Below are 26,673 nucleotides of genomic sequence, written 5' to 3'. Positions count from 1 at the left end.
GATCTTGGAAGCACCCCTAAAGGGTTTAGGCTGCACATTGAGGCCTAGTTGAGCTTTAAGTGATGTTATAGCGCCACCTAGTGGCATAGTTGTTGAAACACAGTCAAGAATTTAAAAGACAGGGTTGCTGGCAAACTCTTCTTTGTTAATTTTGATTATAAATAAGTGCTTGAGTGTATATTTAATTATACCGTGGAAGGCAGTGGCCAAGGTGGTCTGGGGGTGGTTTTATTACACAGATTCCTGGTCCCAGTAATCTTACTGGACGACATCACCCCAAGTAGATATTAAAGTAGCATGCATAAAACAATAATGAGAAATAAGTGCTAAGCTTGTGTGGGTGTTAACTGTTTGAAGGTGGATATGAGAGTTTACACAAGAGTGAGGTTGAAAAGGACTGTGGTGAAAAGGGAAGCAGCAACTTTGAAGTCGGGTGTGACTCTGCTTCTCCAGGTGGTAGCCAAGTGGCCTTCATCTCTCTGAGCCCAGGCTTCCTCATTTGGGGATGAAAAAGTAGACGTAGGATGACTTTGCACTCTAAGGATGTAAGGATTCCATGCGAGGAAGGCACAGTACTTTTCCAGGGACCAGAATGGAGTGAGTGCTCTGTGAGGGGTGCCCCAGCATCGTCATCATTGTTGTCATCATAATTTGGGTTGGGGGAAGGTTGAATCTTAGCTACAGGGCTCAGATACCAAGGCTGCTATTCCTTCAGGCAAAGAGGATACACAAATGTGACTGGAGCAGAGGATGTGGGTGCAGACCCTTAGGGACCATGGTTTGCTGGGGTGGAGGAGGATGGGCTGTGCTCATTGCAGTGTTGACGGAAGTAAGGACACAGCATAGGGAAGACTGAGGGTTAGTTGATATTGGTATGTGCAAGTGAGGGGGAGACTGGACTTAGGGAAGTGGGGGAGGCTGGTGCTTGGGTAGCCCACGTGGATGACCAGACTGTGACCCAGGGTCCAGAGGGACAGACATCTGAGAATTAATTCAGGGAAAGAAGTGATAGGCTTGGTCTTGGGAGAAGGAGGGATAGAGGGTCAGCAAAGCTGACAGCTGGGTCACCACCCAGCTTAGCTGGTGGAAGAAACCCAAGTTGCTGTCTGCTGAGTCAGGGAGGAAAAAGGTAGGAAAACCAGTCTGGGCGTGGTGAGCTCAGCTTCTGACATGATGAGTGTGAATGTACAGGGAAGAAGATTCAAGGAAGTTCCCACAGAACAGTCAGAGATACAGGATGGGACTAGGAAATTAGATTTGAGAACACAAAAATAGAGGTCTTTAACTAATTTGATGGACACTGTTATATGTGGACTTTCCTTATTTATACAGGAATAATAATCCAGTGTCCTCAGTGCTGCTGGTTGGCTTAAATGAAGTAATATATGGACACCCCAGGTGCATAACCAGGCTTTATAAATACCTTCCCCTTCCTGCGACACTTTTGATGATCAATGTCGTGGTCTTATTGGCCAAGAGTGATTTGGAAATTTATGTGTAAACAGTGTAATAAAAGGCTTTCCAGATGGCACAGTGGTAAAGAATCTGCCTGCCAATGCAGGAGATGCAGGAGATGTGGGTTCAGTCTGGAAGATCCCCTGGAGAAGAAATTGACAATCCGCTCCAGTATTCTTGCCTGGAAATTTCCAAGCAAAAACAGGGGAGCCTGGCAGGCTACAGTCCATGGGGTTGCAAAAGAGCTGGACACAGCTTAGTGACTTCACTTTCATTTTTACTTTCTGGCTCAGACGGTAAAGTGTCTGCCTACAGTACGAGAGACCTGGGTTCAATCCCTGGGTTGGGTAGATCTCCTGGAGAAGGAAATGGCAACCCACTCCAATATTCTCACCTGGAAAATCCCATGGACGGAGGAGCCTGGTGGGCTACAGTCCATGGGGTCGCAAAGAGTCGGAAACGACTGAGTGACTTCACTTTCCCGTTAGTGACTAAACAACAGTATAATGAAAGCACCTTTCTTGTTTGTTCATTCATTTCATTCACTCAGGGTTCTTGCATGGATTCTCCAATTCTAAAAGAGCAAGAAGTAGTGGCAGAAAAAGTGTGATTGTGTCTACATCTGCCGTTGTCTTTCTGCAGCTGTTTCTCCCAGTCCTCACACTGCTCAATAAACGGAGGATTTCTTTTTAAAAAAAATTATTTTAAGTAAAATTACTTTCCAATATTGTGGTGGTTTTTGCCATACACCACATGAATCAGCCACGGGTGTACATATGTCCCTCCATATCTCTTAGGGTTTGCTTCCCAGAAGCAAGCAGACCAGTGGTAGCCCAAAAGGCTGATTTGAAGATTTCAGTGTTACAAATGTACATATTGTCTTCTCTGTTGGTCTCGTCTACTAAATGTTGTGAAATAAAGGTAGTCTGATCCTAGCCGAGCTCAAGAGACGCATCTGACACGGACGGTTAATGAGGGGGAATCCTAAAGGAATGCTCTGGCCTCCGAGAGCCAGGCAGGCGTGGGAGCCAGTGTCCACTCCGATCGCCTTCAGCCTTTATTTGTTCAGCTGGCCCGAGAGCCCGGTGCGGCTGCAGCCGCAGTGGGGAGGCGCGTGAATGGGTCTGATGACTCGGCGTCCGGCTGGCCTTTGGGTAGAAAGCCATGGCCTGGCGGCTTCCCATGGCATGCCAGAGCTTCCTCGGCTGTCAGGCCGATTGTCCTTTCTGGATTCAGTGAATCCTTTTTCTGACTTCACCGTCTCTCACTGAAGGTCATAAACCACAGAGGCAATTCCAGACCCACAGTAGCAAAAAAAAAAAAAAGAAAAAAACAGAAAAAAATGCAGGGATCCTACCTCTGACAGCCAGCCATTCATTCCCTTGGGCATTTTTTTCTTTTTGCTACAGTGACTGAAATGCAATGATCCATTGCCTAGCATGGGTGAAAGGTGCAGGGGTAGGAGTGGAATATTTCTTAAAAAAAAAACCCAAAACTCCTTTTTTTAAGGATGCAAAATTCTTGTGATTATTTAATGATTCTGTAGTTACAGAAGTGTCTTGTCTTGTTCAATCGCTAAGTTGCCTCTGACTCTTTAAACCCCGTGGACTGTAGCACCGTCCTTCACCATCTCCTAGAGTTTGCTCAGATTCATGTCCACTGAGTCAGTGATGCTGTCTAACCATCTCATCCTCTGTCATCCCCTTATTTATGTCTATTCATCGTGAAGTTAATTTTAGTGTTGCCTGATAAATTAGTAAGCTCAACTCTTTACTTTTAAACATGTTTTTTTTCCTTTTATTGATCCCTTCTTTTATATGAAATGTTCCCTTGGTGTCTCTAATTTTCTTGAAGAGATCTCTAGTCTTTCCCATTCCGTTGTTTTCCTCTATTTCTTTGCATTGATCGCTGAGGAAGGCTTTCTTACCTCTTCTTGCTGTTCTTTGGAACTCTGCATTTAGATGCTTATATCTTTCCTTTTCTCCTTTGCTTTTTGCTTCTCTTCTTTTCACAGCTATTTGTAAGGCCTCCTCAGACAGCCATTTTGCTTTTTTGCATTTCTTTTCCATGCGGACGGTCTTGATCCCTCTCTCCCGTACAATGTCATGAACCTCTGTCCATAGTTCATCAGGCCCTCTATCAGATCTAGGCCCTTAAATCTATTTCTCACTTCCACTGTATAATCATAAGGGATTTGATTTAGGTCATACCTGAATGGTCTAGTGGTTTTCCCTACTTTCTTCAATTTAAGTCTGAATTTGGCAATAAGGAGTTCATGATCTGAGCTACGGTCAGCTCCTGGTCTTGTTTTTGTTGACTGTATAGAGCTTCTCCATCTTTCGCTACAAAGAATATAATCAAGCTGATGAAGTGGAATTATTCCATCACTGTGGATAAATGATTTACTCAGATTAGATAAACTCACAATGACTATTTCAAATACTGGTGCTTGGGAAGTTTTTGTGAATGGCTTTCTGGCATATTTAATACTGGTATACAAGGTTTTAGAGTATTTTTTAAGATGTATTCTGTAGTGAGATAACGATTAAGAGAAAAAAACAGCACAGCATGTAGAACAAAACGCAAAGTCCATCCCAGAGAAAGGAGGCCTTTAATGCTCTCTGTTCGTTTTTCCACTTGCACGCTAGGGGGTGTATGTGCAGTTTAGTGTGGTTGAAGGAAGACCCCTATGTCAGATCTCAGCAACCACAGACACCAACAGGGCAGTGTTCAGGGCCACTGCTCTGCTCAGCCCGGGTGGAGTCATCTCAGGTCCCCATCCTTACTCTCAGCCACTTCCAGGGACAGCAATTCAGAGCCAGGAGAAAGCAGATCCTTGACAGTCTTCCCTTGGGTTGGGTGGTGGATCTGACCACGTGATTTTGTTAAGTATTGTTCTCTGCCTTTCTTGCATCGTGGCCTCGGGCACCTAGACTCTGTCTGCCAGGAGCTCTGGTTGGTGGATGTGGGGCTGGGGACACACAGACAAAGAGGTGATCAGAGGCGTGGACGGGGACACAGGCATCTTGGACAAGCATCTCTCAAGGGTGTGGGGTAAGGGTAGCGGACAGTGGGGTTTTTCCAGGGGAGGAGTGAGAGATGACTTGGGGGGCAAGGCAGGGGTGCTTCAGGGACAGGACACAGAAGTCTGCGAAAGAACGGAGCTTGACATCCCTTGTTCAGGGATGTCAGTGTGACCGATCAGGGCTGGGGAGGTGGCAAAAGGGAGGGACAGAAAATTTAATACTACAAATTACCATCGCTCGATGTATTTCTGTTTAAGGGTGTTTTAGCTGGTGTGTTCTCAATCAGGACACATTTCTATATTGAATGCAATTTTATCATTCTTGCCACTGTGCTCAATATTTCCACTCCTTTTCCTTTTCTCTCCAAAGTTCCATTAGTGGCTTGGACTCGGCATCGAGTGTCTAAAACGAAATACATTAAAGAGAATTATAGCCAGTGAGTTGGCTGTCCTTTCTGTTCCCCTTTTCTGTCCAGACATGCATTTCGTTGTTTTTAGATCATAGGTTATTGTAAAGTACAGTGTTCACAATAGATAATTTAGAACTTTTTGTGTGAATGATATGTAAGACAGATAATTTCCAAACTTAATGAAAAAGCAGTTATTTCCTGAGCCTTATGGTAATTAATCAAAACCAGCTGAGATTAAGTAACACGTAGAAAAGGTCAGCTGAAGTCACTATTTATGCTGACACTTAGATTGTAGTTTAGAAATTGTATAATATCTAGAGTAAATAGATATGGCCTCAAAGTGCCCTAAATGGTTGGTGCCCATGTGATTATATTTTATATTTTCTTGTTGTCTTTTCTGTAACACTTATGTATACATGTAAGCTTTCTTGAAAATTCTAAGCTTATAGTATTTTTATGGGTGCTCAAGGACTAGCAGCTATTCTAATGATAATGAAAATGTATGAAGAGAACGGAAAGTATAAATAAAGTATGATTTTGACTTGCAAAATGTAGGCAGAGGTTACAATAATGAAAGGTTGTAATAATGAAAGGTTGTCAATAATGAAAGAAGGAGTGAGGAAGAAAGCATAGAGTCCAGGGTCAGCTTGGTGTTAGGGGATTGGCTGAGTGGACAGACCCCATTTTCAGTCCTGTGGATCATTCACAGGGACAGATAAGTTATGGAAGTTTGCTTAAGTGGTACCCAGGCAGTGGCAGCTCCAGCTTGGGCTTTAAGTAGTTTCAACAGGATGCACTCTGTTTATCTTGTGGGGATTGAGCACATGAGGAGCTCTGGGGCTCATGCTCAGGGCTGGGGCCCATGACTGGCCCTGGTTTCAAGAGGGTGGCTGCCTAACAGAACAGTCTCACTCGCCCCCTTGTGGGATTTCATTCATAGGATTCCTGAGATTGGGTCACCAGAATGGTGCTTACACATCGATTTCAGATGATTCAAATTTTTATGTAAATGGGACTGTACAAAAAGTCTTTTTCCCTGGGCCCCACACACCTATGGCTGACTCTACCTACATTCTTGTGCAGGGTCCTGTGCACACTGGTGGATTTTGTTATTCAGTCACTAAGTCATGTCTGACTCTTTGCAACCGCATAGACTGTAGCCCCCCAGGCTCCTCTGTGCATGGGATTCTCCAGGCAAGAATACTGGAACAGGTAGTCATTCCCTTCTCCAGGGGATCTTCCCAATCCAGGGATTGAATCTGAGTCTCCTGCGCTGGAGGCAGGTTCTTTACCATTGAGCCACCCGGGAAGCCCCATGCACGCTTGGAGCTGAGCACTAATGATTCAGAATTGCCCAGAGATTTAAGAGATCTGATCTGAGCAGATCTCCCCTGAAATCCACTCAGCTTTTCTGTCCACAGATCAAGACTTCACTTGCTCACTGAATGCAGTCATCCAGGTTGTCTGGTGGGGAAAGGGGAGATTCAATGACTTTTCTTAAATATTTGGAAAATTTTTAGAAAACATACAAAAAAATGGCAGATGAACAGTCTGACTTCAGATGGATCCAGAGTGTTTTCAGACTGTAGTGAAATAGAGCACAGACTCTGAAGCTGTTAGACAACACAGCTGGACACGTGTGTGTACAGTACATGGTGTCATGTGGCCAGATCACCCCGCACTGGCAAAATCACTGTTATAAACTTCTCATTAAAAAGCTTCTCTTTACCTCATCTAGAAGTGTTATCTTAAGATTGCAAAGTGAGTTATTTTAACAAAACATTTGAATCTAAGATACTCTCTGCTCACATCAAATTATAGACAGAGATTGAATGCGGAGGCTGGAAGTATCATTTAGAAACCCTGACTTGAGAGTCTAAAGTTCATTCAAAGAGCCTCATTATTCTCATACATTGGTTATTTTATAAAAATAAATTTGAAGTGTAAAATCAAGGAATACGTCATAAACATTGCATTTGATAGCATTCCTTTTTTGCAAAGTTCAAAAATCACTTTCCAGGGTCCAGGAAGGGTATTTCTGGAGTGGATGGATGGTCAGGCTGGAACACCAAGCCTGAGCGCATAGTTACCGCCCCATGAACCCTTCATTCATTCATTCCTGAGCCAAAGGCCATGGCAGCTAGTAGATAGAAGACTTAAATGGTGAGCAGATGTCCCCACCCTCATGGTACTAGCATCTCATTGAGAGCAGACAACGAACTGATGAGCAGATACATAATTGTAAAACTGTGAGGGACTTCCCTGGTAGTCGAGTGGTTAAGACTCTAATGCAGAGGGTGCAAGTTTGATCCCTGGTCAGGGAACTAAGATCCCACAGGCTGTGCGGAAGGGCCAAAAGTTAAAAAAAAAAACAAAAAAAAAACGTGAAATGCTAAGATCTTAAGAAAGAAGTAGACAGAGTGCCCTGCTGGAGACTAATGGGGTTGTGGATGAACTGAGAATCCTCCTTCATTGGTGGTGGTTCAGGAGAGACTCACGTCATGTGCAGATCTAGAGAAAGAGCCTTTGAGGAAGTTCTTGCACCCAGGCCCTGGGACAGATAAGAGCAGCGTGGCGGACGTGGTGAGTGTGGGGCAGGCACAGCCCAGGGGGCAAGGGAATCTGGGCCACACTCTGTGAGGCCGGAAGGTGAGGAGCACAGGGTTTATTTTGCTTGCAGTGGGAAGGCAAGGAGAACTTGAAAAGCAGGGCCATGCCGTGATCTGATTTCTGCTTTAATGTCACTTGGAGAAAGGCCAGGAGCGGGTAAAAGGAAGCTGGAGAACCATTTGGGAGCCTAGAGTGCAGGTCTCGCTGATGCTGGCTGCACCAGTGTGGCAGCCAGGCAGCAGACAGTGAGGTGGGGAGGCTTCAGATCTCTTTTGGAAGTGAAATGGCTAGGAATTGAGCATGGGTTAAATGTAGTGTGGGAGAAAGAGGAATAGCAAGGGTGATCCCTAATTTTCTGGAGCTGGAGAAGGTGAATGAAAGATCAGATCTGGGGAGAAAAATTAGAAGTTCTATTTTGCACTTTTTTTAAGCTGGAGGTACCATTGTATTCGGGGCTTCCCTGGTGGCTCAGATGGTAAAGAATCTGCAATGCAGGAGACCTGGGTTTGATCCCTGGGTCAGGAAGATCCCCCTGAAAAAGGGAATGGCTACCCACTCTGGTATTCTTGCCTGGAGAATTCCATGGACTGAGGAGCCTGGAGGGTTACAGTCTGTGGGGTGACCAGCCACAACAACCATTGTATTCAAGGAGATGTCAAGGAGGAAGCTAGATATGATCATCTGGAAACTGATCAGATAAACTGATGCTGAGATATATCAACCTGCCTACTTCAGAACAGAAAGAGTTGTAAGATTTGCTGTGGTATCTGAACATCGCATTCATGGCATCAGTTCAGTTCAGTTCAGTCGCTCAGTCGTGTCTGACTCCTTGCGACCCCATGAATTGCAGCACGCCAGGCCTCCCTGTCCATCACCATCTCCCGGAGTTCACTCAGACTCACGTGCACTGAGTCCGTGATGCCATCCAGCCATCTCATCCTCGGTCGTCCCCTTCTCCTCCTGCCCCCAATCTCTCCCAGCATCAGAGTCTTTTCCAATGAGTCAACTCTTCGCATGAGGTGTCCAAAGTATTGGAGTTTCAGCTTTAGCATCATTCCTTTCAAAGAAATCCCAGGGCTGATCTCCTTCAGAATGGACTGGGTGGATCTCCTTGCAGTCCAAGGGACCCTCAAGAGTCTTCTCCAACACCACAGTTCAAAAGCATCAATTCTTCGGCGTTCAGCCTTCTTCATAGTCCAACTCTCACATCCATACATGACCACAGGAAAAACCATAGCCTTGACTAGATGGACCTTAGTCGGCAAAGTAATGTCTCTGCTTTTGAATATACTATCTAGGTTGGTCATAACTTTTCTTCCAAGGGGTAAGCGTCTTTTAATTTCATGGCTGCAGTCACCATCTGCAGTGATTTTGGAGCCCCCCCAAAATAAAGTGCGTCTAAATGCAAAGGGGAACAGGCTTAAAGAGAGCAGAGCTTTCCTCTTCTTTGTCCCAGAGATATTCCCACTGTGTGTTCAGGGAGAGAGCTGAGTTCCTGAAACTTCTTTGCCTAAAATAAAAGGTGATATTTTCATTCATGTAAAGGAAGTTAGATTGCGTAAAAATAATGTGATGTAGAGAGCCAGTGTCCAAATTAGGGATAAGAGAGCAGATAAAATCAGCTAAAAAAGAAATGTTTCTCTCTAAAAAGGCAGACAAATCATTAGTCATTTGAAGGAAATGAAAGATCTGGCAGTTTTTCCTCACTCTTGTGTCACTAACATAATGTTAATGAGACTTCATTTAAAAATTACTTTCTTCAGGGGACTTCCCTGATGGTCTCCTTGTGATGCCGGGGACGTGGGTTCGATCCCTGGTCGGGGAACTAGGATCCTACATGTCACAACTACTGAGCTCGTGTGCCACGACTGGAGACTCCATGCACGGCAACTAAAACACGATGCAGCCAAATAAATTTTTAATTTTCAATGACAGAATGAAAAGAATAAGAGGACTATAATCGGTATATAGAGGTGTGTGTGTGCACGTGCAGTGATTCAGATTTACTGTATAGCTTTGATTCAGATTGAAAAAGACAATATTTTCTTTCTGTTTTGGCAATTAATTCATCATTTGTCCTTCTGTTGTTAAAATTTGCTCCATCTTTAATTTTCCAGTCTTCTGTAAACCCAAGTCACCATATATTTGTGTTAGAAAACTCTACTTAAGGCTCATCCAGCACTCTCTTACTTTTTAATCTTTCTTCTTAGGGTCAACCGGGACCACCAGGGCCACAGGGTCCTATTGGACCCCTGGGACCACCAGGACCCACTGGGATCCCAGGAGAGAAAGGGATGAAAGGAGACAGTGGCCGTCCTGGAGCAGCAGGTGACAAAGGTGATAAGGTAAGCCTCTTCTTAAGTGAAAGACTCATTTAACCACTCACCAGCGTTGCTATACCAGATTCTTTTTTTGTATAATCACAAGTAGTACCTCTTTGCACCTTATAAAAATTAAGCCTGAACTCCTCTTGTGTAATCAGCCCTCATTTCTAGCCCCCTTTGCAGAGGCGCGTGCCTCTCTGGATGTTTTCTGGATACTTAAAGAGAAGAGCGTGTCAGGCTTCCCTGGTGGCTCAGTGGTGAAGAATCCGCCTGCCAGTGCAGGAGACGCGGGTTCGATCCCTGATCTGGAAAGATCCCACATGCCACAGAGCACCTAAGCCTGTGCGCCACAACTACTGAGCCTGTGCCCTAGAGTCCAGGAGCCGCATCTACTCAGGCCACAAGCTGGGGAGCCCATGCTCCACAACGAGAGAAACCGCCGCAGTGAGAAGCCGGCGCATCACAACTAGAGAGTAGCCCCACTCGCCACAGCTGGAGAAGAGCCTGTGCAGCACAAAGACCCAGCACAACCCCAAACAAAATAAACAAATAAAGCGAATGAAAAAACATGAGCGTATCCAGTGAGGAGTGGTTTTCTTTATGACTTTTTAAAAAGCCTAAAAGATACTATATGTACCATGCTGAGTCTTTTTTCACTCAATCACATAGCTCAGAAATCATTTCATATCCGTTGATGTAGACTGAACTTACTCCTTTAGAAACTTTGTTTAATATGCTATAACATGGATATAAAACTATTCTTTATTCTCTGTTGAGAATTTGAGATCTTATTGTAGTGCAAGTGTGCAAAAACAGTCCTGTCAATCACCCGTGTTTACATTTAAGGTTTTCTTTCTCTGGGATAAAGAGATTCTGGGAAGTTGAATTTCTAATTATCCAGTATTGTATTCTTTGAACTGATACTGCCATGTTGGCTTCCTAAGTACAAAAAGAAAGAAACAAAATGCTGATTTCTAAATGTTGATATTTGAGCTCCTTAATGTAAAAATAGATGACAGTGCCCATTAGGGGTTGTTTTTTTTAAAGCAAGCCATTAATTACTAATGCTTTTAAGTAAATCAACTGGTTAATCTAATAATTTAGTAACTTTTATATCTTTATTTTATTTTGTGGGATTTTAGGGTCCAACCGGAGTTCCTGGATTTCCAGGTCTGGATGGGATACCTGTAAGTATCCTTAAGTTTTCTCCATTTTGGGGGGGAAGAGAGAGACTCATCAAAGCCTTAGTCACATGAGCTAATGTATTTATATGATATAGATTATATAGTAACTGAACAAAAACAACAGCAAATGGCAAACTTTTCTTTCTTATTTTCATAAATGGCAGGGTATGTGCATTTCAATTTTGTGTAATAACTCTGAGACCAAAACACTTTACTTGAGGAACAAGGTTTTCAAGCAGATTGGAGAAAAACATTTTAGAACATGAGCTAGATATACTTGTCAGCTCAAGTATAATTTTCTGGAAATAAATTTATTCTCATTATGAAATTTCTTATTAGCTGTGAGTCCTAATGGTGGGAGTGAGCTTAAAGCTCTCATTTCTAATGTGAAAACCAGAGGAAAGAAGAAAAAGGTATTTGGGGATGGTTACAATTCATTAAAGTCTTTCTAAGGATTTCAAGGAAGATTTCCTCCCAAATCTCTGAAAATACTCCAAACTAAATGAATTTAAATTGGAGTGTATGAAAATAAATATATGTCTTCCCAGGTGGTGCTAGTGGTAAAGAACCCATCTGCAAATGCAGGAGACATAAGAGACATGGGTTCGATCCCTGGGTCAGGAAGATCTTCTGGAGGAAGGCATGGCAACCCACTCCAGTGTTCTTGCCTGGAGAATCCAATGGACAGAGGAGCCTGGCAGGCTTCAGTCCATGGGGTCACAAAGAGTCCCAAGAGTCAGACACAACTGATGTGACTTAGCATGCACATATGCACTGTATTACATTGTATTTGTGGGTGGGAAAGGCAGATTCACCAAACTGAACAACATGTGAGTCATAAAGGCCATAATCTGGGTACCCATATTGCATAACCATTTTGTTACGATCAGTTCAGTTCATTCTCTCAGTCGTGTCCGACTCTTTGCAGCCCCATGGACTGCAGCATGCCAGGCTTCCCTGTCCATCACCAACTCCTGGAGTTTACTCAAACTCACGTCCATTGAGTCGGTGATGCCATCCAACCATCTCATCCTCTGTCGTCCCCTTCTCCTCCTGCTTTCAATCTTTATATTCTTGCAAAAATACTTCACCTATAATTTTGTTTTCTGTAGGGGCACCCAGGGCCTCCTGGATCCAGAGGCAGACCTGGCATAGATGGCTACAATGGCTCAAGAGGTGATCCAGGGATTCCAGGAGAAAGAGGAGCTCTTGGCCCACGAGGCCCCCCAGTAAGAGAGCCACAGCTCATTTTAGTGGGAATCAAATGAAAAGAGCCTCCAGTGGGAACAGACTTGATGTGTTCAAGAAACAGTTATTACAAGTATCCCAGGAGCCTGGTGAACAGATGGGGGTGACTGGAGGATGAGAACAGAGAGTTGACATGACAGCTCCATCAGTAGCTGACATGGGGCCTTGTAGACTGTGGAAGGAGGCTGGGTTTTCTTTTCCATGACATGGGAAGACACTGGATGGTTTTAAGGAAGGAAGTGATCTGATCTGACTGATGTTCTACCAAGATGCTTCTAGTTGCTGGATAGAGAATGAATAGTAGGGGAAGGGAGGTCAGTTTGCAAAACTGAGGTTGTTTATCCTTCAGGGTTCACTGCAGCCACTTAAACCCTTCTAGGTATTTCAAACAGAAAGGAATTTAATACAGGGAATTTGTCACTTAATATAATGGTTGGAGGATTAAAACTCAGGGGTCACTGTAAGATTTCAGGGGCTCACACATAGCTGAGATCCAGAAGTTAAAAGCTGCTCCTGTACCTCAACCACTACCTCTTATCCCCACTTCAAGACGCCAGCAAACACTTAGGTTTCTACCTTCCTGCTTGGCAGCATCAACCGTACCAGAAGAGGATGTTTTGCTCATTTCTGCCTCCCAAATCTCAGAAGTACATCTCCCAGGTGGACCCTACTTCACAGCCAGCTGCAAAGCAGTCTGGGGAATGAAGTGTTTAGCTTTCTAGCCCCCATAATGCAAAAGAAATAAATAAATGACAGGAGTTTGGAGTGGAGGTTCAGAAATAGTTGACAGTATCCAGCACTTAAGAGGCCTTTACTGCTCTTAGTGTTTTTTTTTTCTCCTTCAGAAGTTTGCACTTTTACTTAGATATAACTTTAGTAAGAATGATTCTTTCCTCTACCATTTATATCCCATTTCTCTCTTTTCTCACTTAAATAAAGACTGGAGATGATTTGGCCTTTCAAAACTGATTTTCTGTGCCTGTTTTTCAGCCTTTCTGCTTCCCTAGTTAAATACCATCACCTTCTAAAAGGTTTTCTCATCACCACCACAGTCATCTTACTTTCTCCTATGCAGTTTCCTTTTGCTCCAGATCCTAGTGGAAATGGTCTGAACACAGAACTCAAAAAAGAATTTCCATATTCACCTTTCTCTTGTGGTGTCAAGTAACACAACTGGCTTCCATGGTTAACTTCTCAACCGCCATTTGTTTTCAGACTCAGCCCCTTGAACATGCAAGTGCAGTCTGGTGAATGCACATTTTTTAAGATCTTCAAATTTGATCACACCGCATTCTACTGAGCGTCCATGAACATCCGAGAGAGCAGGATTCTCAATTTTAGCTTTAACACAGTAGGTTCTTCTGATCACAGTGCTGAAGTTTGTCATAATGGTCTCTTTGTAAAGTGATTTTTTTTTCCCCCTTGACCCATTTTATATATGGGCAGTCCTCACTTTGCACTGAGTTGACTTTAATAATGGCATGCAATCCTAAGGCACACAAAGCAACCTTAACATCCAATGGGAAAATTACTGTTGTTCCATGACCTTTAAGATATTTCATTAAAACATCATAAATATATAGGGGTAATTTTAAAAACTAATATTTATTTATCACATTATAATCTAAAACATTAGAAACATTGAGAATTAAAGGGTTTTTTTTTCTTTGTAAAAACTTATCAAAGACAGTTTGAATTGGGCTTGCCTTCTCCTGGTCCTGTAACTTAGGACATGAAGTGGTGGGGTTCTCTGTGCTTTGGTGAATATCACCCTCTTTTCTAAGTTTGGACCAGCTGTGGTGACATCTCTCTAAGAGTTTCTGTAACATGAGGTTCTTCTGTCTGTGTCACTTCCTCTGGTACGTTTCATTCTGTTGGTTACAACCACTCCCTTCTTTTATGTGGATATGTTTATCTTCGCTGAATTCCTCTGGCTTGAATGATGGTGGTGACAACACTCTCACAATGGCTCTTTTTTTCCATAACTCCACTGACGTTCTATTTGAATTTCGCCTGCGGTATTAGCATTTTTCACTCCCGTTTCATCTTTGTTGGCCAGTCCTCTCTTTCAGTGATTTATCTGCATGAAATGTCAGTTGGGTGTGTCACTGGGAGGGAAGCAAGGGGCAACACAGCTACACACTTCGCTGTCTCTGTGTGAGCTAACAGATGCTAGTGACTAGTCACTGGGAGACTTTGAAAGGAATGATACGATCAGCTGGTGATCTTGGTTCACCTGTTACTTATATAGCGATCTGTGGACCAATGAGCCAGCAGTGATGTTTGTGTTTTATGCGTTGACTCAGTTAATACACAGTGGTAACTGAAGTTTGAAGCCGCTGGTTGGAGGACTGGTGTGGTATAACTTATTTGTGGAACTGAAACACACATTTTGGAACTGTGAGAAGCAACAATTGTCTACATAGGCAAATCTGATTTCTCAAGAAAACTGATGGTGTAATTTACCACAAAACTCTAGTTATCTCCTTTTGGAAGCAAAGTCAAACATTCTGACAGGGATCAACTTTGAAACTTGTATGTGCTTCATAGAAATACGATATAATGGCACCTCACTCCAGTATTCTTGCCTGGAAAATTCCATAGACAGAGGAGCCTGGCAGGCTATATAGCCCAAGGGGTCACAAAGAGTCAGACACGACTGAGTGACTGAGCAACCAACTTAAGATGTGTTAAGTAGGACATTAAGATATTAAATAGGGAAACTTTGGGGTGAAAGTACATTAAGGTGTTTTGTTCACTGTGCTGGAGAGGGTGTGGAGAAAAGGGAACCCTCCTACACTGTTGGTGGGAATGCAAACTAGTACAGCCACTATGGAAAACAGTGTGGAGAGTCCTTAAAAAATTGCAAATAGAACTGCCATATGACCCAGCAATCCCACTGCTGGGCATACACACCGAGGAAACCAAAATTGAAAGAGACACATGTACCCCAATGTTCATCGCAGCACTGTTTATGATAGTCAGGACATGGAAACAACCTAGATGTCCATCAGCAGATGAATGGATAAGAAAGCTGTGGTACATATACACAATGGAGTATTACTCAGCCGTTAAAAAGAATACATTTGAATCAGTTCTGTTGAGGTGGATGAAACTGGAGCCGATTATACAGAGTAAAGTAAGCCAGAAAGAAAAACACCAATACAGTATACTAACACATATATATGGAATTTAGAAAGATGGCAATGATGACCCTGTATGCAAGACAGCAAAAAAGACACAGATGTGTATAGCGGACTTTTGGACTCAGAGGGAGAGGGAGAGGGTGGGGTGATTTGGGAGAATGGCATTCTATCATGTATACTATCATGTAAGAATTGAATCACCAGTCTATGTCTGATGCAGGATACAGCATGCTTGGGGCTGGTGCGTGGGGATGACCCAGAGGGATGTTATGGGGAGGGAGGTGGGAGGGGGGTTCATGTTTGGGATCGCATGTAAAAAAAAAATTAAAAATAAATAAATAAAATTACTCTAAGTAAACAAACTTGCAGCTACATGCAAAAACCTTCTAAAAGAAACAGATTTTTTTTTATAAGTTAATCTAAAGGGTACCTAAGCTCTGTTTTGAATACAAATAGTTAAGTGGATAAAATAATTTTTTTGCTATTTCTGGGGCATAAATTATTAACTGACAACTTCAGTGTTATTTACTTATAAGAAAAATACAAGTACTATGTACATTATGTTGTAAGGAAAAATGCAGTTTTTCTGCTGAATAATTAGCAAAAAGCGATAGATATATTAGCATTATGTATAACTTATATAAATATATAATGTATTTATAATGTATAATAAATATTTGTAATATGTTTATGAATATATTAGTAGATATTCCATTTTAGGAGATTCCTTAATAGATCTTAAGCAAATATTGATAAGTATATATGAGTAATTGAGGATGATAATAATAATGAGAATAAAATAATCTCCACTAGTGAAATATGATTATAACAGTAATTTTATTGGTAATATTTCAGTTGCAAAAGAAAATACAGAAATAGTAATATGCTCTTTTCCTCTCTCAAGTGAATATTTTGTTTACAGGGGCTTCCTGGAGAAAAAGGAGAAAAAGGAAATTCAGTGTTCATTTTAGGTGCCACTAAAGGTATGCAGGTAAGTGTTATGATCAGGGTGGATTTCAGATGAATTTTTTTCCATACAGATCAACCCATGCAGAAAACACATGCCTGAGATTTCCTTTGGAATGCTACATGGATGAACGCTGTGGTCATTAATGCTGAGTGGAGTAAACTGGTCACAAAAGGACACAACAGGGGTGATTTCCACTGAGAGGAGGTTCTTACAGTAGTTGGATTCATAAAGTTGGGGAGCAGAATGGTGCTTATCAGGGACTGGAGGGAGTAGGACTAGGCTGCTGCTGCTGCTGCTACTGCTAAGTTGCTTCAGTCGTGTTCAACTCTATGCGACCCCATAGATGGCAGCCCACCAGATTCTCCAGGCAAGAACACTGGAGTGGGTTGCCATTTTCTTCTCCAATGCATGAAAGTGAAAAGTGAAAGTGAAGTCGCTCAGTCGTGTCCGACTCTTAGCGACCCCATAGACTGCAGCCCACCAGGTTCCTCTGTCCATGGGGTTTTCCAGGCAAGAGTATTGGAGTGGGGTGCCATTGCCTTCTCCTAGGACTAGGCAGCTCATATTTAATTGGTACAAAGTTTCCACTGAAGAAATGAAAAGTTTTGACAATGGAAGCTGGTGATGGTTATATAACATGGTGAATGTATTTAATGCCACAGAACTGTGCACTTAAAAATGGTTGAAATATTAAATTTTACCATATGTATGTTTTACAATGTATTTTATATTTTGGAAAAAAAAGCCCATATTCAAGAGAATATACACTTCTTGATTTTTTTAAAGTAGGTAAAGTCTCAGGACAGTCACAAAATGGTAGGTGAGCACAAAGGCAGTGAGCGTGAGGGAATTGCAACACAAATTCCCTTTACACCTGCTCTGGGTGGTAACAAAGCGTCCGTTAAGGCAGCCAAGCTCTGCCAGTCAAATGAGAGATGCTTAAACGCTGATGAAGTGGGACCGTTCAAGTGAGGATTTAGATATGAAAGATGAAATCCCCTTTTAAAAAATTGATATTTTATTTTTATTGGAGTGTAGCTGCTTTACAATGCTGTGTTAGCCTCCACTGTACAACAAAGGGGATCAGCCATATGTGTATATACTCCCTCCCTTGGGGGCCTCCCGTCCCACCCCACCTCCCACCCCGCCCCTCCAGGTCATCACAGAGCACCAAGCCGAGCCTCTGCTTACGGCAGCTTCCCACTAGCTATCTCTTTTACGCCTGGTAGTGTATATTCCCAGTCCTGATCTCCCAGTTGGTGCCACCCTCCCCTCCTGCCCTGTGTCCACGTGTCCGTTCTGTACGCTGTGTCTCTATTCCCGCCCTGCAAATTGGTTCCACGTCCTCATGACTTCAGCGATCTTTCCCTGGCGTTGGTTGGTTTTGAATGAGTGGAAGTGCAGTTGGGGGCTTAAGAATAAAATCAGGAAAGCACCTCCACAGAGCTCTATCCACAGCTGTCTGTTCTGTGCTGACAAACTGAGCAAACTGCACAGACTGTCCAGATAATTCCTGCGTGTGTGTGTTTCTTCTTTTGCATCCTGTGTATTTGAGGGGAACAGTGTTGCTCTTCTAATGCAATGTACCGTTACTGTTGCAGGGCGACAGAGGGGACCCAGGACCTCCCGGCTCACCAGTAAGTCTTTGGGGCAGGCCCTGAGCTTCTGTTTGCTCCTCGGATAAGCTATGGTCCCCACTAGTAGGTTAGTAGGTCCCCACTAACCTAACCCCACTAGCAAGACAGGTTACCTAAATTTGCAGGGCCCGCTCAGTGCAAAATGAAAATGTAGGTTTCTTGTTCAAAAATTATTAGAAATTTCAAGATGATGACAGCAGAGCTTTAAATCAAACACAAGGCCTATGTGACTGCACTGATCACAGGTTCATGGGGCCATCCTTGAATCTCAGCTGGCTCCTGCTTACCTGCCTCTTCTGTCTTGCAGTGATCATTTGGTATTGCTCAGGTAGCCACAGTCACTTAATATTTATGAAAATGTACCTCTTTGCAACTGCCTAAATCATATATGTCCAGTGAAAGTGATTTTTGCCTGCTGAATCAGTAATTGTATATTGTGTTTAATATTTTGCACCATCCTCTTGTTCCTGGAATTTGTAATTCAGTGATTAGACTTGTTCCAATCCATCAATGTTCACAAGATTAAAACTGAAAGCAATTTTGCCTCCTAATGGTTCACCGTAATTTCATTTGGTGACTTCTGGCTGCTGATGGTATTATTTCCCAGGTTGGTTCTCTTCCTACTCTGGAAGCTCATTGCTTTGTTTTCAATAGATACCTCAGTGTCGATGTTAAAATAAGTAGCAGTTCATCCTTTAGGAGAGAGGAATGCCAGTGCATGCTCACAGATCATCGGACGTGGGCAGGGTGAGCTGGAGAACAGCGTGCCTCTGTTCATACTTCTAGAGCTGCCCAGCTATTACCTTTCCTTGTGAATTTGTGTATCATGCCACAACTTAACATGTTCCAGAAAATTAAGGCTGGATTGCCTTGATCTTGAATTGGGGACATTCTTATTCACATTGATCCTTTAGGCATGTCGAAAGAATAGAGTATAACTATATTAATATTTTAATTTAATGTTAGTTCAGTCGCTTAGTCGTGTCTGACTCTTTGTGACCCCATGGACTGCAGCACATCAGGCCTCCCTGTCCATCATCAACTCTTGGAGTTTACTCAAACTCATGTCCATTGAGTTGGTGATGCATCCAACCATCTCATCTTTTGTCGGTCCCTTCTCCTCCCACCTTCAATCTTTCCCAGCATCAGGGTCTTTTCCAGTGAGTCCGTTCTTCGCATCAGGTGGCCAAAGGATTGGAGTTTCAGCTTCAGCATCAGTCTTTCCAATGAATATTCAGGACCGATTTCCTTTAGGGTGGGCTGGTCGGATCTCCTTGCAGTCCAGGGGACTCTCAAGAGTCTTCTCCAACACCACAGTTCAAAAGCATCAATTCTTCAGTGCTCAGCTTTCTTTATAGTCCAACTCTCACATCCACACATGACCCCTGGAAAAACCATAGCTTTCAGTAGATGGACCTTTGTTGGCAAAGTAATGTCTCTGCTTTTGAATATGCTGTCTAGGTTGGTCATAGCTTTTCTTCCAAGGAGTAAGCGTCTTTTAATTTCATGGCTGCAGTCACCATCTGCAGTGATTTTGGAGCTCCCCCCAAAAAAGTCTCTCACTGTTTCCACTGTTTCCCCATCTATTTGCCATGAAGTGATGGGACCGGATGCCATGATCTTCATTTTCTGAATGCTGAGTTTTAAGTCAACTTTCCCTCTCCTCTTTCACTCTCATCAAGAGGCTCTTTAGTTCTTCTTCACTTTCTGCCATAAGGGTGGTGTCATCTGCATATCTGAGTTTATTGATATTTCTCCCGGCAATTGAAAGTATCTTGATGTCTATTAAAGTTATATGTGGAACAAGATTTCTTTGATCTCTGGGTCTTAATTTAGTCTCAAACATAGGGGTCAGGCACCCCCACCTGAGCACTGCCGCCTGCCCGCTCTGTGCCCTTTTCCCAGCTGAGTCAGGGCTGCTGTCCAGGACCACCCAGGAGGGCAGGTGTGTCTGGAACTGACTTCTCCTAGGTCTTTATCTACCTGGGATTACATGCAGCTCTTGCAAGAACAATGCTGATAGTTTTTAGTAACAAAGGCACTGATTTTTCTCCTGTTTAGGGATCAAGGGGAGTGAGAGGCCCAGCAGGCCCAGCGGGGTACCCGGGAGAGCCCGGGTTAGCAGTAAGTACCTCATTGCTGATGCTGTTCCTCTAGAAGCCCCAGCTTGACGTTTAAATAAAGCAGAAGAAACCAGAATTGCAGTCTTGGGTCAGGCAGAGGTGGGTCCTTTGTGTGACCTGATGAATCAGCGCACACCCACCATTATGAGTGGGAGTCCATTCTGAGACAGATTCCCCCCTGGGGGTGGCATTGGAGGGGGGGACAAGCAGCCCAGCTGTGGTAAGAAGTCCATTGTGCATGTTTCAAAATTAAGGGTTTCCTAAAGAAGAGCTTGAGACACCCAACAAGGACACATTCAGATTTCTGTGACTGATGAGTGATTTGTGTGTTTTTGCTGTTCATTTAGGGACCTCCAGGCCCCCCTGGGAGTCCAGGCTTAAAGGTAGGCAGCCATGAGTAACATACACAAGTAATGTCCATGTCCAACAAGACAAGAGACCACTGATGTTTATCAGAATCATGTCTTCCCTCTTTTTAAAATTCCCAAAGTATTTAATAAATCATTGTTTAGTCGCTCAGTCACATCTGACTTTTGCGATGCCATGGACTGCAGCCCCCCAGGTTTCTCTGTCCATGGGATTTCCCAGGCAAGAATACTGGAGTTGGAGTGGGTTGTGATTTCCTTCTCCAGGGGATCTTCCCAAGTCAGGGATCGAACTCAGGTCTCCTGCATTGCAGGCAGATTCTTTACCACTGAGCCACCGGGAAGCCCTATTTAATACACTTCAACAAATTACCTAACCAGAAGTCTTACTTGCTTGCAGTTCTTCTTTAATTTTCAAAAGCAATGAGTTTCTGTTTTGCTTTCTTTTCCAGGGTAATCCTGGCGTAGGAGTAAAGGGGCAAATGGGAGACCCGGTAAGAATCCCATTTTGCATGGAGGAGCAGGTGTTAAAATGCATGAACTGCCCGTGTCTAGGAGGCTGTTCCGAGGATCACTTAACTTGTGTTCATCCTCTCATCACTGCCCAGTTTTGTGGCCAAAGATTTGTCTTCACTGACTTATTAAGTTACCCTTACCCTTGGCTGTAGAATGACAGTTCTGACAAAATCTAATAGTAAATTCAAATTAATTTATATGACACACTTCCTCCTAGGCCAAAGAGATGGAATGATTCTGGGAACACATCCAGAGTAACAATTATGTTTAATTACAGATTTGTTTGACTTAATCTTACAAATTTCATCAGAATCCGAAACTTCATACATAAGTGAAAACATAAATAGCTGCAATCCACACGTTCTTCCACTCCCTCCACCCTTCACACTTGCAGTCCTTTCTGCTGAAGTAGGACACTAAATAAGGGCAAGCTTTAGCAAAGTGCTGTATGGTGGCTGTTCATCTAGAAGCAATCTGCCGTGTTTAAGAGCTGGTGAGGGGCTCTTTTTAAAAAGTATTTATTTATTTATTTGGCTGTGTTGGGTCTTAGTTGCAGCATCTGGGATTGTGGTGTTGTCATGTGGGATCTTTCATTGCAGCTCGTGGGCTCAGTAGTTGCTGATTGAAGCTTGCGAGCTCAGTAGTTGCAGATTTCAGGCTTAGTTGCTTCCAGCAAGTGGGATGCTAGTTCCCCAACCAGGGATGAAACCTGCATCCCCTGGCTTGTAAAGCAGATTCTTAACCACTGGACCATCAGGGTAGTCCCTGGTGAGGGGCTCTTTCAACAACTCTGGGTAAAAAGACACTGAGCACCCACCCTGTGTCAGGCTAGGTTTGGTGCTAGGGGTGGGCCTTTAGTGAGACAGACCTGATTCCCCCTCTCATGGGGTCCCAGCATGGTTGGGTAAGTTACTGTACATCCATTTAACAGAAGGACACACTTGCCAAAAATATATTGGAAGACATCATGATGTGGGGAAGTGTGATGCTAAGCAGAAAATACAGGTGACAAAGGGCTAAGCTCAACTTTGTAAAACCAAAACAACAACAAAAATTAAAATCTACATGTAGAGTAGGATTTCTCAACCTTCACAATACTAATGTATTATCGTGGGGCTGTCCTGTGCAATGTAGGATGTTTAGCAGCATCTGTGGCCTCTACCTACTAGATGTTGGTAAGATTCCTTCCGCTTCATTGTGACAACCGAATATGTCAAACAGTCTTGCCAAACGTTCCTGAAGGGAGGCACATCCAAACTCTCCCCTCCCTCCCCCTGCCCCCCCACTCCCAATCTTGCGAACCACTAACTTAGAGAAATGACTGGGGAAAAAATAGATGAAAACAATGTTTTCCAAAGTTGGAATATATTTGTCAGAACCTCTAAACCTGTGCACCCCATTTTGAGAAACCTCACACAGTGAGGAAACATGGCCAAGTTAGAGAACTTAGCACCAACTCAGTTGCACGTGTTTGCAAACTCAGGCTGTTACTCCTACAGTAACTTGCAAATATTTGACTATGAGGTGGCTGTTCAAATTATCCAAAATACGCTTTTAAAAATTTCTTTTGATTGTTAGGTAAACAAAGGCATAATTTTGAAATGTTGGTGTAGAGCTCTCATAACGCCCAAGACCATGTTGGCCACTCCATTTTTAGAGCAGACTGTACTAAATGGTAGTTACTCATGTTTTCCTAGGGGATACGATTATGGATCATTTATATTTTGTTCTTCATAATTTATCTTTTTGTATTTTTGACTGAAATGAATATGTGGTACTGTCACAGTATTAAAAAAAAAACAGCAGTAGCCTGACCAACATTTGGAAGAGGCTCCTTGCTTGCCAGCCTATATGGGTTTTGTATAGTTTTATTCCAGTTATAGGAGTAAGTATGGTTATCTTACCAATCTGTATTATGTATTTCTTAAGTAAGCAAATACACAGTGTTTATGCATTTGTTCAATTACTTATTCATGAAACAGAAGCCAATAGAACGGCTGCTACACCCTCACTGTGTTAGGTACTAGGGTACATCAACAGAAACAAACCAAACCCACATCTCTAACCTCCTGGTTTTTCTGTAGTTTCCCAGGTGTGGGTGGGAATTGAATTATTGGTTATATTTTTTTATTTACTATGCAGAAAGTAATAAGCAGTTTATGTGCATTATCTATTCAATAAAAGAATACTTTGAGGTAGGCAGTATTATAATCCCCATTTCACAGAGAAGGAGAGAAAGATTTTGAGGAGTTAAGGAAACTAGGGATAAGGAGATTTTAAGAAACTTGCCCAGAGTATCCCAGTCTAGTAAGGGCTTAGTTTCTATACACAGGTGACAACCTGACCTATCACCTGTTTTTAACACAAGAGGGAAGATAATTCCAGGTGCAAAATATTAGAAATATTCAGAAAAGTATGAAATAACTACCTTCTAATTAAGGGTGTGTTTTGATTGTATTGTGGCAAAACCAATCCAAGGAACATTTTTTTCTTGTAGAGAACATCGCTAATGACCCAAATGAAAACTTTTGACTCATGATTTCCCACAAAGAGATGTAAAATATTAATGAACTAGATATAACCTAAGTCAAACCAAAGTGGAATAACTTAGTAAGTGATAATATATTATTATGATAGATTATTGCATAGGTGTTGAAAATCAGGTGTTTTTTTTTTAAAGAATTTCTAGTATAATAGATAAATGTGCAAAAAATATTGTTGTAAAATATATTAAGTGACTTAAAATTTTAATAAAATATAAAAATATAAACTGTATTCTATATTTAAATGACATTATATAGTTTTACTAGTTTTATAATATATTTTAATATGTTTAACACACCATTTAGTCACATATACGTGTGTGTGCATGCATATTCTGCACATATATGTGTATGTATACATGTGTATATACACGAACATATACAAGCACACGCACATCAAAAGAACTGTACTAAAGTTTTAATAAACATTGTCTCTGGATAGTAGGATAATGGATCACTTTTATTTTTTTAATTCATTTTTAACAATAAGTATGTATTATTTATGAAAAACAATAAACATTTAAAATTAAGTGACATATTTGCCAAGTTTTTAATTTTAAATCCATGATACATGTTACACAGGATTATAAGCATTATATCACAGTTATGAAAAACTTCTTTGTTTCAAATTTCATTTCAAAATAAAGTTAAAAATGGCATTCTTCTTATATTGATTTTTTTTTTTTTAAAGGGTGAGGTTGGCCAACAAGGTTCTCCGGGACCCACTCTGTTGGTGCAGCCACCCGATTCTGGTCTCTATAAAGGAGAAAAGGTAATTCTCAACTCATATGATACTTTGATAAAGTAGTCATAGCCGACATTTTCTGAACATGTTCCCATGCCAGCAAAGAGCTGAGTACCTACGTGCCACACTGCCTCCATCCCAAGCCTTCACAGATTGGTACTATTATTAGCTCCACTATACAGAGCTGAAAAAAGGAGGCTTAGAAAGGTTTACCAGTGTTCTCAAGTATGCCCAAGCTGCTGAGTGCAGATCTAGCTTGGGTTGCAAATGATGACATGTCCTCCAGGATCTAGACCCCTACCTGTGTCTTTGATATGGTGGCTGAGAAGACCACTGGAAATCCAGTTGTCCTTTAGATGTTACATATGGATCTGATGCTTGGGTAATTGAAAACATGACAGCTGCATAGAGCTGGGCACATAATAGACTCTTGGCAAATGTTAATTCCTTTCTCAGACTCCAGCACTGATGTTACTGATGCCATATGCAAATTCTCCTATCAGTTTTCAGTTACTGGATTCAATTTCACTTCATTGTTCAAAATGAGCCTCTCCTCTCAACAGCTACCCTGCTGGTGCAGCTTCCCAGCTTGCATCTCCTACCCTGGTCCCATGGTGGCTCCCCCCCCGCCGCCCCTCCTCCATGCCCCATGAGGCTACACTCTCACACAGAACCAGCCTGAAGAGTGTCAGGTTTAAAGAGTGTCAGGCCCTTGGATCTTAGTTGTTAGTTAGAAACAGTTGAAGGGTAATCCTTTATTAAAAAGTTAGAACGGTTGTTGAAAGAGGTAATTTCTGAAACAGGTGTAATTCAGTATGTTAAATAAGAGTAAGGCAGATTATATTCTTTGTAAATTTTAGGGTATTAAAGGACTGCCTGGAATGACTGGACCTCCTGGACCACCAGGAGCCAAGGTAATTTATTCAAATAATGTTAAAAAATTTGTATGATGTACTATCTTCATTTTTAAAAATTTCACTTGGTGATTATCCTTGCCTTAAATGCTGATCTGTTACTAGAATTTTTCACTATTTTATCATAATTGTGTAGGAAGACTATTCCAAAGTATTCATTTTCTTTAAGTTGATGGCAGTAATTTTTATTTCTTATTTTGTTTTTACATTCCATATTGCTGAAATATAGTTGCTTAAACCCCTCTAAATGTTGTTATGTCTTTAAGGGAAAACCTGGTATTGGGAGAAAAGGAGAGAAAGGGATTCCTGGGTTTCCAGGACCTCGGGTAAGGCTCCTTCATGCTGTCTTTAACTTCAGTGAGTTTGGAGGCATTTCTCTCTCACATTTTTATAAGATTCAATCAGTAATTCTAAGAGCTCAAAAGTGGAGATTTTCTCAAAGAGGAGTATGTTTTGCTCAGCAAGAATTGTGTGATAGCTAAAGGCCCCAGAGCATCCCTTCTGTGCACATTATTTGGATAAAACAGGCAAGCAAAAGATGGGAGAATTGGCAGGAAGTGAACTGGACATGGAACAATAGACTGGTTCCAAATAGGAAAAGGAGTACGTCAAGGCTGTATGTTGTCACCCTGCTTATTTAACTTCTGTGCAGAGTACATCATGAGAAACGCTGGGCTGGAAGAAGGACAAGCTGGAATCAAGATTGCCAGGAGAAATATCAATAACCTCAGATATGCAGATGACACCACCCTTATGGCAGAAAGTGAAGAGGAACTAAAAAGCCTCTTGATGAAAGTGGAAGTGGAGAGTGAAAAAGGTGGCTTAAAGCTCAACATTCAGAAAACGAAGATCATGGCATCCGGTCCCATCACTTCATGGGAAATGGATGGGGAAACAGTGGAAACAGTGTCAGACTTTATTTTTTGGGGGCTCCAAAATCAATGCAGCCATGAAATCAAAAGATGCCTACTCCTTGGAAGAAAAGTTATGACCAACCTAGATAGCATATTCAAAAGCAGAGATATTACTTTTCCAACAAAGGTCCATCTAGTCAAGGCTATGGTTTTTCCAGTGGTCATGTATGGATGTGAGAGTTGGACTGTGAAGAAAGCTGAGTGCCGAAGAATTGATGCTTTTGAACTGTGGTGCTGGAGAAGACTCTTGAGAGTTCCTTAGACTACAGGGAGATCAAACCAGTCAATCCTAAAGAAAATCAACTCTGAATATTCACTGGAAGGACTGATACTGAAGCTGAAGTTTCAATACTTTGACCACCTGATGTGAAGAGTCAACTCATTGGAAAAGCCCCTGATGCTGGGAAAAATTGAGGGCCAAGGTGAAGGGAGTGACAGAGGATGAGATGGTTGGAAGGCATCCTTGACTCAATGGACATGAATTTGAGCAAACTCCGGGAGCTAGTGTAGGACAGGGAAGCCTAGCGTGCTGCAGTCCATGGGG

General features: G+C 42.3%; 1 protein-coding gene across 4 annotated transcripts in view; it reads left to right on the top strand.

Annotated features, from left to right (window-relative positions):
• COL4A4 (collagen type IV alpha 4 chain) overlaps nt 1-26,673 on the top strand; it is a 152,661-nt gene that overhangs the window by 37,344 nt on the left and 88,644 nt on the right. For all 4 annotated transcript variants that reach the window (XM_042244323.2, XM_060411348.1, XM_027965246.3 and 1 more), the window contains exons 5-15: nt 9,711-9,845; nt 10,967-11,011; nt 12,121-12,237; nt 16,325-16,393; nt 17,974-18,009; nt 20,071-20,133; nt 20,480-20,515; nt 20,950-20,991; nt 24,248-24,328; nt 25,162-25,215; nt 25,482-25,541. In XM_042244323.2, coding sequence (XP_042100257.1) covers nt 9,711-9,845; nt 10,967-11,011; nt 12,121-12,237; nt 16,325-16,393; nt 17,974-18,009; nt 20,071-20,133; nt 20,480-20,515; nt 20,950-20,991; nt 24,248-24,328; nt 25,162-25,215; nt 25,482-25,541 — 738 coding nt within the window. The remainder of the gene's footprint in view (nt 1-9,710; nt 9,846-10,966; nt 11,012-12,120; nt 12,238-16,324; nt 16,394-17,973; nt 18,010-20,070; nt 20,134-20,479; nt 20,516-20,949; nt 20,992-24,247; nt 24,329-25,161; nt 25,216-25,481; nt 25,542-26,673) is intronic.

This window comes from Ovis aries, chromosome 2 (assembly GCF_016772045.2).
Source record: "Ovis aries strain OAR_USU_Benz2616 breed Rambouillet chromosome 2, ARS-UI_Ramb_v3.0, whole genome shotgun sequence".
NCBI lineage: Eukaryota > Metazoa > Chordata > Mammalia > Artiodactyla > Bovidae > Ovis > Ovis aries.
This window is presented reverse-complemented; position numbering and strand designations above follow the sequence as displayed.